Here is a 16,556-nt window from a genome sequence, read left to right as displayed (position 1 = left end):
GTGGCTAGCAAAAATGGCGAGTGGCTAGTAATGTTAGAAATCTAATAGCCACAGTGTCTGGTGATCAAGAAAAGTTACTCAAACCCTGCTCCTGTTTACTGTTAAACCTGCTCTGTGTACTTTATCTTTTTTGGAAATCAATACCCTGCTAAAAAATCCAGCTTAAACCAGCCTTGGCTGGTTTTAGCTGGTCGACCAGGCTGGTTTTAAAGGGGTTTTGGCCACTTCCAGGCTGGTTTCCAGCCATTTCCAGCCTGGTCTTAGCTGGTTAGGTTGGGAGATGACCAGCTAAAACCAGCTTGACCAGCCTAGCCAAGCTGGGAGTCCAGCCAAAACCAGCTATATCCAGCTTAAACCAGGCTGGTCAAGCTGGATTTAGCTGGATTTGGCGGGTCATTGTCCAGCCTGACCAGCTAAGACCAGGCTGGAAATGGCTGGAAACCAGCCTGGAAATGGCCAAAACCCCTCTAAAACCAGTCTGGTCAACCAGCTAAAACCAGCCAACCAGCCTAGGCTGGTTTAAGCTGGATTTTTCAGCAGGGTAATAATAAAAAATAATTGTAAAATAAAGCTAAATAATAAAAAATAAAAATAACATCCCAAAACACAGACGATTCCTTCATCAGGATGTGTGTATTGTTTCCAATAGATGGCAGTGCTCCTCTGATCAGCGTGTGTGTGTTTTCTTCTGGAGGATGACTGAGGAAGTGATTATTAGTGCTCTACTGAGGGCCAGGTGCCAGAAACAGAAATAGTAAACATGAAAGTGAGAAGCAGACTGTAGGGTGAATCCAGCTGTCCGTGTAGTGTTCATCGGCCCACTGAGACCCGATCCGTGTGTTTATCCCACCCGTGCTGCCTGTAGTGATCGGTACCGGGGAGAAACGGCGACAACAAGAAGATCAAGACCATGTATAACAATAACAACAGCAGTGCACCTTCATCATCTTCCTCATCCGAGGCTGGAGATGCCAGAAGTTCGGCGTTTAACCCGTGTGAGCCGCTCAGACAGCCGCGCACTTCTCCTCCCGTGTCGGACTGCGGCTCAGGTGAAGTAAAGTTCACTGCTAGCTCGCATGCTAATGATAGTCCGCTAATAACTGTCTCCGCCGAGTAGCTAATGCTGTCAGAGGAGGTTTAATGGGAATATTTATTTCTGCTCACGCACATTTCTTTGTTAGCTTTGTTTAGCTTTCGATTGATACTGTTTTCAGTTATTAAAAGCAGAACATTTGGGTAAAATTAGCCTGTGGAGGAGTCGATGACAGTTAACGTTAATGCTAGTAACGTTAACCGTTAATGTATTGTTCTAATACAGGTGATGTTACCTGAATATGTAGACAGTTCATATTTATGTGTCAGTTTTTAATTTTCAAAAGGTAATAGATAACCTAGACCTATTATCAGAGGGCAGATAAACAAATAGATAGGTAACATAATAATGACTACGTCTAGTTATTGATTTTATTGTCTATGTAACGTTAAAGGGTCACGAAACACCAAAACACATTTTTTGAGCTATTGACAGTCGTATATGTGTCCCACACCGCTAAAAACACTATTAGGACACCTATATTTCACTAAAAAGTGTAAATTGGTTGTTTTTGCGTTATTTCAAGCAAATTCGTACTTCCTGTTTGAAACGAATTTTTGAAGCTGCGTCACGGTCATGACATAATAGCGTGTATTCCAGCGTGCAGACTGGGCGTCTGTGCCAGAGTGTGCCTTATTACGTCTTACAGTGTGATGCATTAATGCATGAGTAAGCCTTGGTTCAAACCAATCAGCGCGCTCTATTGTGCAACTTCATTAATATTCATTAGTGTCACCGTCTTTACACCACAGAGACGCCACGTTGTGTTGGCAAAACAAGCGTGAAGTGTTGCTTTTAAACTTTGCTGCAGTTAAGTTTCGTTTTCATTTTCTCTCTGTGAGAGCTCAGACTCACGTGTGGATTAACAGTGTACGCGACGCGCGACAACAATAACTTACGTGTCTAAGGGGGATTATTGTTTACCTGAGAGCTGTTCTCATCTGCAAACGCTGAGATCCGGATTCCGGATGTAGTCTTCTCTTCAGACGCGGCTCTAGTTGCTGGTGATTGTTCTGTCTCTACAGATTTGGTAAGTGAGCGACCAGTGCTCTTTGTTTATTCAGTTTGTTCGTATCGAATTAAGTTAACTATTGCACTGAGGGCAAACATGTTAGCACCGCATTTTGTGACCGGAATAACACACGCGGCTTTCTGACGTTACCTGCCGTGTGCGTCTAAGTTTCCGGGAAATGCGGAGTTTTTTTTCTGTCATTCGCCGTGCGGTATCAAACATTGCATGAAAAATACACGCTTAGAGCAGATCCTCGAATCAAATATCGCGTTTGTCGCGAGGGACATGAATGAATTCCCTGAATGAAAGAGCCAAACTGCAGTTAAAGTCCACCAGTTAATAATTTGGCAAATAATTCCACTACAGATGTCCATGTAGGTTAAACACCATTTCTTTCTCCTGTGTGTGTATTTTGACTGAAACTCGCGCGTACCCAAATAGACACTCCCACACCCTCCCACTTTAGTTCCTCCGACACTCCCCCCTAAACAGAGCTGGACACCCCCACTTTTCTGACTTTTTCCAAAGTGGAGGTGTGAAAACACCCTGCTGAAACGAGGGGGTTTCATGGCCCTTTAAGCAACTCCATCCATCCATCTATCTGATAAAGATTCTATCTATCTATCTATCTATCTATCTATCTATCTATCTATCTATCTATCTATCTATCTATCTATCTATCTATCTATCTATCTATCTATCTATCTATCTATCTATCTATCTATCTATCTATCTATCTATCTATCTATCTATCTATCTATCTAGTTGCATACATAGACAAATTGTAATTTATTGTCTTTGTACAAGTAACGTAACCTTAATATATAGATATTTCATGCTGATCTGTACATTTATGAATTTGTAAAAGTAGATAGATAGATAGATAGATAGATAGATAGATAGAATAACAATGACTAAGTGTTGATTTAATTTTCTATGTAAGAAACTGTCTATCTAGCTATCCATCCTTCTGTAATAGATGGATAGGATAGACTATTTATCTATAAACTGATAAATAGATAGATAGTCTATCTATCTATCTATCTATCTATCTATCTATCTATCTATCTATCTATCTATCTGCATAGACATGTCATAGACATAGAATGACATTAGCTAGTGGAGGATCTAGTTCATCCATCCATCTGTCTATATCTGTTAATCTATCCATGTATCATTACATCTTTTGTTCCATCCATCCATCCATCCATCTATCTATATCTGTTAATCTATCCATGTATCGTTACATCTATTGTTCTATCCATCCATCCATCCATCCATCCATCTGTCTATATCTATTTATCTATCCATGTATCGTTACATCTATTGTTCCATCCATCCATCCGTCCATCCATCCATCCATCCATCTGTCAATGTCTGTTTATCTATCCATCTATCCATGTATCATTACATCTATTGTTCCATCCATCCATCCATCCATCCATCCATCCATCCATCCATCCATCCAGTTGCATACATAGACAAATTAATTCATAGTTAGAATGACATTAGCCTGGAGAGTAGTCGATGAAAATTAATGCTAGTCGCTGTTTAGGTTTAATGTTTTTGTAGACGTAACATAACTTCAATGTGTAGATAATTCATGTTTATCTGAGCATTCATGAATTTGCAAAAGGTCATTGATAGACCAATCGATACATAGATTTAACACATTGATTTAATTCTCTATATAAGCAACTATCTATCCATGGGTCTGTATCTGGTTGCACATATAAACTAATCAATCAATAACAGAGTGACATAATTCAATTCATGTTTATTTCTATAGCGCTTTTACAACATAGACTGTAAGCAGCTTAACATGGCGTTCTAGTAAATTAAAACTGTGTCTGTCAGTCCAGTTTTTTTTTCAGAGTTGAAATAATGCCTATATAATGTCTATTATGCAGCCTGTCTGTCTAGTTGCATAGATCAATAGACTGATTGAAAATCAATATTTAGACAGCCTGAAAGGTCGATTAATGTGCTTTTACGTTTATATAGATTTTTCTGTCTGTCTGACTGTCAGTCTGGTTTGGGACTGGAAGGGATACATCTGTGGCCCGAAGTTGCAGTGATTTTTTTTTTTTTTAAATAACATTTATTAAATTACCCATTAAATGTATTTTATTACTGTCTACCCCAATCCTCACAGTAATGTATAAACTGCAATTATAATGAAAATAATTTATATTATTTATCAAATTACCCATTAAATTATATTTTAATAGTGCCTACCCCAATCCTAAACTCAGCCCTCGCAGTAGTGTATAAACAGTAATTATACAGAGTATTATTAATATTATTTATTAACTTACTAATTTAATTAATTAATTAATTTTATTACCGTCTACCCCTACCCTCACAGCAATGTAAAAATATGAATTATTGTTGTACAGTGTCATGATGCTATTTTGATGTATCTGCAGCTGTATCCCATCTAGATTTTATCTATCTATCTTGCAAGCTCATGTGCTAGTCCGCTAATAATTGTCTCTGTTGAGTAGCTAAAACTGTTAGAGGATTTTTGAGGGAAAAGTACACACAGATTTCTTTGTTAGTTTTGTTTTTGCTTCCTGCTCAGGCAGTTTCGTGTTATTAAAAGCAGAACATTTGGGTTGAATTAGCCAGTGGTAAAGTTGACGACAGTTAATGTTAGTCACTGTTTAAGTGTGGTGTAATGATATACGACTCACTTACAGAGGGATACAAGTGTGTAAATGTTTGTTTGGTTAAATATCGAGAATACTGAAATAAAGACTGATATTTTTTTAGTGTAAATTTGCTTATTTACTATTTTAGTAGAGGAACCTGAAAATAGATGTCCATGTTTTTTGAATGTGTAAATGTATGAATTTACAAAAGGTTATTGATTAACCGATCAGTATTTATATGACAGACGGACAGAGATAACTGCTTGTCTAGTAGTCAGTTAGTTTTTAGATTCATGTAAGTTTTCTGTCTTGCTAACTCAAATGCTAGTCTGCTAATAATGAAGTAGGCAATGTTGTTAGCGTCTTTTGAGGGGAAAATATCTGCAGATTTCTTTGTTAGTGTTTTTTTGTGAGGCGTTACTTTTAGGCTATGGAGGAATCACTCAGATCTATCTATCTATCTATCTATCTATCTATCTATCTATCTATCTATCTATCTATCTATCTATCTATCTATCTATCTATCTATCTATCTATCTATCTATCTATCTATCTATCTATCTATCTATCATCTATCTATCATCTATCTATCTATCTATCTATCTATCTATCTATCTATCTATCTATCTATCTATCTATCGTTCCATCCTTTGTTCTATCTATCTATCTATCTATCTATCTATCTATCTATCTATCTATCTATCTATCTATCTATCTATCTATCTATCTATCTATCCAATTATCCATCCATCCATCCAACTGTCCGTCCGTCCGTCCATCTGTCTGTCTGATCATTCCATCTACCCATCCATCCGTCTATCTTTTCATCTATCGTTCCATCCTTTGTTCTATCTATCTATCTATCTATCTATCTATCTATCTATCTATCTATCTATCTATCTATCTATCTATCTATCTATCTATCTATCTATCTATCTATCTATCTATCTATCTATCTATCCATCCATCCATCCATCCATCAATCCATCCATCCATCCAACTGTCTGTCCGTCCGTCCGTCTCTCCGTTCGTCTGTCTGTCTGATCATTCCATCTACCCGTCCATCCGTCTATCTTTTCATCTATCGTTCCATCCTTTGTTCTATCTATCTATCTATCTATCTATCTATCTATCTATCTATCTATCTATCTATCTATCTATCTATCTATCTATCTATCTATCTATCTATCTATCTATCTATCTATCTATCTATCTATCTATCTAATCTGTCTGTCTGTCTGTCTGTCTGTCTGTCTGTCTATTCATCTATCCATCGTTCTATCTATCTATTGTTCTACCTATTTATGTATCTTTCTATTTAGTCTATCTTGCTGGTTAGAAATATGGACTGATCAGTTAGTTAAAAGGTACATTTGGTTGATATTTCAATTAATGGAGACATACACCGATAATCTAATAATGAACATTTATACTGATTTTATTACGTTAATGATAGTTTGAATGCTTTTATCAGCCTTTTTTAACAGTAGAAACAATACATTAAAACAATCTGGGCATACAAGGCCTGTAAATTCACAGCGTAATCATAGTTTAACCACATTATACTATTTAGGTTTAATATATTATTACTTGCCTCGTGATGTTCAGCTTCAAATTAGTGATTTTTTTTTTTGTAACACACTCATGAAGACAGTCTTGTTGTTATGAACATTGTGTTGTTGCCTTGACTTGAACTTTTTTTCATAACACATGAATTATAACACATGAATCAAAGCTGGTTAGATGTTGGCCAGTAGTTGTTGGGTGAGATAGTTTAATCTGGCCAAGCGATGGCGTCACATTTTTGAAAAGTGCTCATTTCTGGGCAGATATTCTTTCTTAACTTCTAAACAACACAAATGGATGGCACTATATATAGACAAATGTTGTAAACAAAACATTAATACGGATCTGCATTGCATCGTCTTCCAGGATCTCCAGTTTCTTCAAATTCGGGCCACAACAGCAGCAGTGTTGCAGATGCATTGGTGAAAAACTCCAAACTGTCTGCTGCTGCAGCTGAGTTTATCCCAGGAGGTTATTCATCCGTTCAGGTGAGTCTATAGCTTTCTTTCCATCCACACCACTGTTTCCATCTTCCAAAACTAATCGAACACACTTGAGTAAGTTAATTGGTGTCTTCAAGGTCACTGGAAAGCTTCATGCATTTGTGTTTGATTAGGGTTAAAGCTAAACTCTGCAAGACAATAGAAGTTGCCTATCCCTGATCCATACGTTTTAATGCAAGTGGTGCTCACTGCAGAGCCATTTGGGCAGAGCTGAGCTCCAGCGAGGGGGAGCTTGAGCTCTCGCTCCTCCTTTTTTGCACTTCTTCTACGAGTGATGTCACTGGGGGTAGGGTTAGGGGTGGGGTTGGTGCACGCATTAAAACAGCTTATAGGAGGAGGAGCGAGAGCTCATGCTCCCCCTCGCTGGAGCTCAGTTCTGCTCAAATGGCTCTGCAGCGAGCAGTGTCTTTTTTAATGTGGATTTTGGGGTACTGATTTTATGTTTGCATGTTAGCCCCGAATCAGAGTTGGGACGGTATGAAAAATGCAAAAAAAAGTAGTTATTTCTAAATTTACTTTCACTTGTATTTCATTGCAGACATTATGAACACTAAATATTTTATGTTTTGTATGGTAAACATCATTTTATTGGTAAATAAACATCCAAAAAAAAGTTGGGACCAGAGTGGTTTAGGCCTAGTAATCAGGTAAATTAGTTAAATGATGGTGTGATTTCAAACAGGTGATCTCTACAGGGGATTGTAATTATGATTTGGTACAAAAGTAGCATCCAAAAAAGGTCTAGTCCTTTAGGAGCATTTAGGAGATGGGCCAAGGATTGCCAGTTTGCCAACAAATATGTAAGAAAATTATTGAAATTTTCCTTAATCTAAAAAAACAATATTCCTCAAAGAAAGGAACCTTCAACAATGCATAACATCATCAAAACATTCAATCTGGAGAAATTTCAATGAGTAAAGGGCGCAAGCCTAAGCTGAACAACTGTGATCTTTGATCCCTCCGCCAGCACTGCATCAAAAATCGTCATTCATCTATAAAATTGAAATACTGTGTATATTAAAAAAAAAAAATAAAAAATATATATATATATATATATATATATATATATATATATATATATATATTCATTCATTCATTCATTTTCTTGTCGGCTTAGTACCTTTATTAATTCAATTCAATTCAGTTTTATTTGTATAGCGCTTTTACAATGTAGATTGTGTCAAAGCAGCTTCACATAAATGGTCATAGTAACTGGATCAGGGTAGTTCAGTTTTTAGTGTTTAAGTTCAGTTCAGTTTAGCTCGGTTCAGTGTGGTTTGAAGTCATTATTGAGAGTCCAAACACTGAAGAGCAAATTCATCGTTGAGTAGCTTTTCAGATCCTGAACCATGCAAGCCAGTGGTGACAGCGGATTAATCCGGGGTCGCCACAGCGGAATGAACCGCCAACTTATCCAGCAAGTTTTTCATGCAGTGGATGCCCTTCCAGCCGCAACCCATCTCTGGGAAACATTCACACACACACACTCATACACTACAGACAATTCAGCCTACCCAATTCATCTGTACCACATGTCTTTGGACTGTGGGGGAAACCGGGGCACCCGGAGGAAAACCGCGCGATCGCAGGGAGAACATGCAAACTCCACACAGAAACGCCAACTGAGCCGAGGCTCGAACCAGTGACCTTTTTGCTGTGAGGCAACAGCACTACCTACTGCGCCACTGCTTCGCCTATATATATATATATATATATATATATATATATATATATATATATATATATATATATATATATATATATATATATATATATATATATATATATATAAGGGTGTCACGATCCTCCAAATCCTCAATTCGATTACATTTTCGTTTCTAAAGGCACGATTCGATTCGATTTTCGATTATGAATAATTAATTAATTAATGACCAATTAATTATTTGTAGCCTACCATTTAAACTACCTGACCTGCATGGTCTTTGTTTTACCCATAAACAAATCATACAGTAAATGAATAAAGGCAAGATACACACATAATTACCACCTGTCGATCACTTTTTCTGCGGGACTCGTGAATAGGCAGTGATCTGTGTCGTTATAATGGCGTCTGTAAAAAAGACGCACAACCAACAGGAACTAGCCAACAGTATCTGAAGTGTTCGCTAAAATGACTAAGTACAAGTGAGTGAAAGATTGAAGCAGTCCTCTGACTGCCTGGACCTGCTGTCTCGAGCGTATGGCTGTGAGTGTGTCTGTGTCTGTGTGGTCACGTGATGTGCATTTTCAGAGGCAGAGAGGAAGGAGGGCTGCTCAGAAATGCTACACGCCACTGTGGATGTCAAATCGTTGTCGTTCTAAAATGCCATTTAAAAACAAAGACAGTGTAAACAGGGCCTGAGTGTTAACTTTTCGCGAGCGGATTTGCAACGGGGGCGGGCGGAGGATCGCGATGCCGGTGTTGTCTATCGGACGAACCGTACGTAATACGTACATAGCAGAGCTTGCAAAACTGTGTTTTTTTTTTGTCGACAACACGAACGTTGTCAACATAACTCACTGGAAATCCAAAATGCTTAAACACCGGCGACTTCATTGAAAGAGGGGAGGGTTTACGTTCTCTCGACGGGTCTCCTGCTTCTACAGTTTAACAAGCACTTCAACAAGCCTGTTTTTTCCCGCTTGGCAAGCCAAGCTGACATGGGGGCGTGGCAGCATCGACGATTCTATTTTTTGATTCGATAATCGAAAATGAGCATAAATTTCGATCGATTTCGATTTAAAATCGTGACACCCCTAATATATATATATATATATATATATATATATATATATATATATATATATATATATATATATATATATATATATATATATATCATGAGTAACACCGTAAATAATGGGTTTTTTATTGTTTGCTATATAATACAAGTCAAAGTAAATTTCGAAATCACTTAATTCTTTTTTATTTGCGTTTTCCATACTGTCCTTCCATACTGACTCTTTCTGATTTATGGTTGTACATTTGTAATTCTTCTAAAGCTTAAAAATACCATAATATGTTTGCGGATATTTAAGAAACAAGCTGCATGAACATATTTGTTTATCTGAATTTCTGAAAAACAATATTAAAGTCAGCTATTCTTCTTTGAAATGTGCATTCAGGTTGTTCATAACAGGTTATTTATTTGAAATGTATGCTTTTTTTTAAATATGTTTTTTTTATTCAGTATTTACACTTATGTTAATCTAATGCTTTCTCTCTCTATTAATAGGATGATTCATATTCTGATGGATCTGAAGGGTACTACGCTGAGCCCTCGCTGGCAGATTTCGTTCAGGATTTTGTAAGCCATCTGAACTCGTCTCCTGGCTCCTTCGAGTCCGAGATCGAGTACATCACAGACACACTGAACGAGTGGGTCACTACCGAGGAGATTCTGCAGGAGCTGGTGGAGCTCATCTACGTACAGGTGCACTTATATTGACTTTCTGAAAATACACTTGTGTGGGAACCCTAAAAAAATGCAAGCGTACATCCTAATTAAAAAAATAGTCAACAGAAAATGGTCAATATTTACTCACCCTCGTTTTGTTAAACATTTTCGGAGTACTAGGGGTATAACGGTATCCAGAAGTCATGGTATGTGCCTCAATTTTGGTGTCACTGTTTAATTGATAGTTTTCAAGTGACGTCACACCATTAGGGGTAAAAGTTGAGTGATTTCTCTTTTTTTTTTTTTGCTTTTTTTTTTGCCAAAAAGCCAGATAATTGTTGCGCGTTAAGATTTATTGTTACTAACAGGCGAGGAGATAGAAATTCTTCATAGAAAGAGCAGCCAGAAAGGTGAAACTTATAGATATGTGCCAAACGATAGCATCATTGACTCATAACAATCTATGACACCTAAAAATGTCTGTACGTTTGTGTGGTTTTCATACAGTTTCTATTCCAATTTGCAGTTTAAGTGCAATTAAAATATAAATTGAAGTGCAAAGTCAAAGTAACAATAGCAGAAATTAACAAATACATTTTCCCTACCAGCAAATATTAATCTAAGCAAAACAAACTGACGCTAAATATAAAAGCAGATACTTTATCGTTATAATGCTATCCCCAATGGCTAAATCTCTGAGGAATATCCACAATGTAGATGTAAATCTCACTGAATTGGAGCTCTGTTATGATAAAAGCAATCCCACATTTGTTTTCTACAGTCCACATCGATCCCCAACTTTGCCTATACGGGAGCGCGGCTCTGTAACCATCTTTCACGTCACATCCGACTCAGTCCAGCCAACAGGAATTTCCGAAACCTGCTGCTTCAGAGGTAAATAAAGCAACAGAAAAAGCCTTATTGAGTCATTTTGGAAAGATCGTTTTAATTGTCAATTAAGTATAAAGTTGTTTTAGATGTTAGCCTTAAGGATGTCTATTAGCTAGTGTTCTCCAAAACAGTGATGATTTAAATTCAAAAGATACACTCACTGGCCACTTTATTAGGTACACCTGTCCTACTGCTCGTTACCGCAAACTTCTTATCAGCCTATCACACGGCAGCAACTGAATGCATTTAGGCATGTTGACATGGTCAAGATGATCTGCTGCAGTTTAAACCGAGCATCAGAATGGGGAAGAAAGGTGATTTAAGTGACTTTGAACGTGGCATGGTTCTTGGTGCCTGACGAGCTGGTCTGAGTTTGTCAGAAACTGCTGATCTACTGGGATTTTCATGCACAACCATCTATAGGCAGTGAGCGGCAGTTCTGTGGGCGCAAATGTCTTGTTGATGCCAGAGGTCAGAGGAGAATGGCCAGACTGGTTTCAGCTGATAAAAAGGTAACAGTAACTCAAATAACCACTCGTTACAACCGAGGTCTGCAGAAGAGTATCTCTGAATGCACAACACGTCCAACCTTGAGGCAGATGGGCTACACCTGAAGTAGACCAAACCGGGCTCCACAGTCACCAGAACTCAATCCAATAGAGCAGCTTTGGGATGTGTGGAATGGGATATTCGCATAATGGATGTGCAGCCCATAAATCTGCAGCAACATGTCAATATGAACCAAAATCTCAGAGGAACACTTCCAATACTTTGTTGAAGGATTAAGGCAGTTCGAAAGGCAAAAGGGGGTCCAACCCGGTACTAGTTAGGTGTACCTAATAAAGTGATCGGTGAGTGTATGAACCAGATATAAACATCCAAAGTTTGCAGGAGGATCACTTCCTCCTACATGGATCAGTGATTTTTTTGACATCACCTCATACTTCAGTTTCAATATCAAATCTTCTGACCAATCAAGTGCTCTCTAGTATCTGACATGCCTCGCCCCCTTCTTATTTGCTCTTCGTTTGATGTGCTTGAGCTCAACTGCTGTCACTGGCAGAGCTGTGATTAAAACAAGCTATTGGCTGTTTTTTTTTTTTAAAGGGGAGGAGCTACTACATGCCCCACCCCTCTCTCGATGTTTCAGTTGAGATTACATCAAACATTGAATTAAAAGTGCACATTTCAAAGCACTTCACAGGACCTTTAAGTAACTTCTGTATTGTTGCCCTTACAGTTGTTTGCCATAAAGACTTAAAAAAAATACTACTACTCAATTCTGTAATGTTTGTGTAGATGTCAAACTGAGTACAATCAGAGGAATCAGGCTGTTCAAGGAGACCCAGAGACCAAGAAAAAGTTTCACTCGTATGTGCTGTTTCTAGGAGAGCTTTACCTTAACCTGGAGGTAGGTTCACACTCCACATCTGATTTTTATTCATTATCATCAAATATTCTGTGCCGCCTATGCTTTGCCAATATGCTTTTAAATGCAAATAATAATAATCAATTTATTTGTATTGAAATTAACAATCCAATAACACAGATGGTGTACAATTCAGTGTTTCTTTTAGTATTGTTTTATACTGATATCCTTTTTTTATTACAGTTTTTCTCAAATGCTAAAACTCAAAGGCCAATTCTCTAAACCAGTGTTTCTCAACTGGTGGGTCGCGACCCAAAAGTGGGTCGTGGGAACATTTTCAGTGGGTCGCAGAGTGTGTGGTAAAAAAAACAACAAAAGTTTAGTTTATTTACTTATTTTGCTTGTACTCGACTTTTATTTTGAAATGCATGCGCGACAACCCTACCGTTTGACATGTGAAATTTCATTTAATTATAGCAACAAATATGTCAAAGCGCAAGTGCGACCACAAATATGTAAAGTATGGATTTACATATTTTGATGACAAAAAAAGACTTAAAGCCTCAGTGTCATTTGTAGTGAGTTGCTCTCATAAAACAGCATGAAACCTTCTAAATTAAAACGACATTTAGAAACCAGACAACATGTTTCATTAACAGTTCAGTTTAGTTCAAGGTAACTGAACCTGTCCATACCCTAACCACTGTTTACATTATTTGTCGTTTTTTACTTTGTAATATTTTTATAAATTGATACATTTTGTTAAATGACAGCAGTAAAATATAGTTTATTTGTAAGTTTTGGTGAATTTCTTATGATTTATCTGTCACTACTTAACAAATAAATACAAATTAGTTATCATTCCTAAAATTGTTTCATAGTTCTTGAAAATTTGGGTCGCGGCCTGATGACCATGTAAAAATGTGGGTCCTATGGCCAAACCAGTTGAGAACCCCTGCTCTAAACCAAATGACCAGTTGTCAAAACACATTTACTAAATCTAGACACCATTTTTAAATATCTCAAACACATTTCACATGAAGACACAATTCACAAAACTTAATGCTCCGTTCTCATAAATCTAAACGCATTTTTCCTTGCTAAAACACAAATTGCAAAAGAATTCTGCTCTTATTCTCAAATGAAAGCTCATGTGATGCAAAATGCTTGCCACAGTCAGCAATATTAGAACACAATGAACACACCAGGCATCATGCATGACACACTATGCCTCAAAATTGGAGACACTTGTTTCTAATGCTGCTCTAATACATGTATTAAAGCAAGTTCAGAGTGCTGTTTGTTGAAGATTACAAACAAACACAATGGATGAAGGCAGAGTCAGGGGAAGAGGAATTCGAGTCAGAGGAGGGAGAAGAGCTACAGTAGCCATAGATGAAGAGAAGTAGGCCAAAGAGGATGAGGAGCAGGCCAACAAGGGAGAGGAAAAGGTCCAAGAGGGAGAGAAGGTCCCCCCAAGACAACTTCACACCACAATTAAGGACAAGATGCGAGCAACAGTCTTTGACCATGTCAATATTACTCTTTGTGCTGCCATGGGTTCGGAGGAGCTTGTCCACCGGCATGCTGTCCTTGAGTCTTACAACACCCAATGTCTTCTCACTTTCCTAGAGGAGCTATGAGACATCCACCTGGACCACCAACAACACCATCCTGGGCCCACACAACACATTCATGTGATCATTTGGGACAATGTCCACTTCCACTCAAATCAGAGAGTGGTTCATCACCAACAGTAACCACTTGTTAAACGTCTTTCTGCCACCCTACTCCCCTTTCTTGAACCCTGTAGAGGAGTTCTTCTCATCGTGGAGATTTATGACAGACAACCATACCCTAGAGAGAACCTCCTAAGGGCAAAAGAGCTGGCCTGTGTTGACATGCCAGTCGAGGCCTTCCAAGGCAGGTTTGCCATTCCCGGGTGTTTTTCTCGTGGTGCCTGGCAAAAGACTATATAGCCTGCAATGTGGATGAGGTGATGTGGCCTGATGCAGCTTAGTGACATGATGCTGCACAGTAATTGTGGTGTGAATAAAGTAAATAAAAAAAACTTCACACCCTGATCATGTTTTCAAGAGTACTGTTGTTGTGCAATAGATTCTGTTTTTGCATTGAGTTGTGTTACAGATATGTACATGCATTATTTCTATAAATTTATACTTTTCATATGAAACACCCAAATCTAAATGCCTAATTCTCTGCAGAGATCTAAGAGGATCCGTTACTGTAAAGTTTCTAAAAATATGCATTGGCAGTTATGAAACCAAGAACCTTCTCACAAATTGAGCATTGTGTTTTCAATTGTTTTGCTGTAGTGTGTAATGATGTGTATAGTGTCTACATTTATGAATGCTTTGGGCTGCTCTTTTGGTGTGAAAGTTTGCGTTTTGAAGTGAGAAGGTGTGGTTGTGTTTATGTAGCTTTAGAATAGGGTGTTGTGTTTAGACATTGGGGAACATGGAGGAAACATTTGTAAAATGTGTTTCAGCATTTGAGAAAAACTGTAATAGTTGTATTTGCAACAAATAGAACAAATTGTTTTGAACAAATTGAACTTTACACAATTATGTTCTGTAAAAGTTCTGTTTTATTTAAGTGTATTTTGTGTTTTTAAATATTACTGTTTAGGTTTAATTTTAGTTCACTGTTCGTTTTTTGTTAATATATTAGTTATTTCTGTTGATTTATTGTCTCTTTTAGCTAGCTTTAAATATTTAATTATTTATTTTAGTGGTTTAACCTAAGGGAACATTCTTCTTTTTTTTGCCATGTTTCGGTTTAATATTTGTTATTTTGTCATTTTTGTCAGTAAGGTTAACAGCAGGGTTCAATTTATTTTTTAATTGCAGATTGAGGGTGCTTTCACACCTGTGAATCGATTCAGTTGTTCCGAAACAGAGATTACAAATGTTACATTGTTGCTCTTTGCTCTTGGAGCGGTTCGCTTTCACACTGCAAAGTTTCTAATCGGACCAAAAGAGCTAAAACAAGTCACGTGCGAGTAAACTCTCCTCACATTGGTCAAAGTGTCAGGGTTTATTTTTGCAGAGTCCCGCTCAGCTGTCAGGAGAGGTGGTGGTTTGATTGTGATTGACAGGGTGCGTGCGCGCGATGTGTCTGAGGAGAGATGCGGTGGGGAGGGGTGAGAAGGGTGCGCGACGATGCCTATTTGAGGACCGGGAGGGAGACGCGAGATTACCGGGAGATCATCACTCGTTTGCGGGCATCCGGAGACTCGCGAAACTTCCTGCCATACTCAGAATTATCTCTACATATAGCCGTATGCCTATTACATATCCATAAAACACTGTGATATAACCGCGCTCGGATCGAATTGCTTTCTCACTGTAATCGAACCGCTCCAGGGTTCGTTTCAATCGAGCCGAGACCACCTCATTCAAGCGATCTCGGAGCGATTACTTTGGCGCGGAACAGAGCGCGATTGCCCTGTTCACATATGCTAAACGAACCGCGCTAACTGGGCAAACGAGACAGGTTCCGAAACAAAAGTGTAGGTGTGAAAGCACCCTTAGTTCCATTTTAGTTTGGATTCAATAACCGATATTCATTTATTTTAGTTTGTTACGTAATCATAAAACATTATTGGACTCAGTACTTTTTGTTAAGTTACACATTTTCATCAAATGAACAAAAATAGTTTAAATAATTTTACTTTGTCAACTTTTGTTTATTTAACGGCTCTAATACAATTAACCTGTCAACATTACAAAACAAACCCCAGGTCAACAAGCTAGTACATCTAAGTATGTAATCCTAAAGCTTAAACCAATTAAAGTTGTATATATTGTTGTACTAGCTGTTTTGCCGTAACCTAGTCTCCAAAACCCACCATATGTAATGTATCTGCTCAAATTCAATTGTCATATTTTGTAGTAATACTATAATTAGATGGGTTATTTTACCTGATGTGCATTTATTCTGTTAACTTCTGCTATTTAGATCTGAATTCTTTAATAATGTCTTTCAGCTGAAAAGTCGAAAAGGCACACCAGGACGGGCTGATGTTTTACTGGGTGCGCTGAAGGAAC

At 37.8% G+C, this 16,556-nt stretch overlaps 1 protein-coding gene across 1 annotated transcript in view; it reads left to right on the top strand.

Moving 5' to 3' along the window:
* The first annotated feature begins 784 nt into the window (after positions 1 to 784).
* Positions 785 to 16,556, top strand: part of paip1 (poly(A) binding protein interacting protein 1) — a 27,870-nt gene continuing 12,098 nt past the window's right edge. The window contains 6 exon segments of the mRNA NM_001003504.1: positions 785 to 1,049; positions 6,692 to 6,813; positions 10,065 to 10,262; positions 11,008 to 11,120; positions 12,417 to 12,528; positions 16,496 to 16,556. The exon segment at positions 16,496 to 16,556 is cut by the window's right edge and continues 65 nt beyond it. Of these exon segments, the coding sequence (NP_001003504.1) occupies positions 911 to 1,049; positions 6,692 to 6,813; positions 10,065 to 10,262; positions 11,008 to 11,120; positions 12,417 to 12,528; positions 16,496 to 16,556 (745 nt within the window). The 5' untranslated portion in view covers positions 785 to 910.

This window comes from Danio rerio, chromosome 5 (genome assembly GCF_049306965.1).
Source record: "Danio rerio strain Tuebingen ecotype United States chromosome 5, GRCz12tu, whole genome shotgun sequence".
In the NCBI taxonomy this organism is placed as follows: Eukaryota; Metazoa; Chordata; class Actinopteri; order Cypriniformes; family Danionidae; genus Danio; species Danio rerio.
Note: the sequence above shows the minus strand (reverse complement) of the source record. Positions and strands in the feature narration are given on the sequence as shown.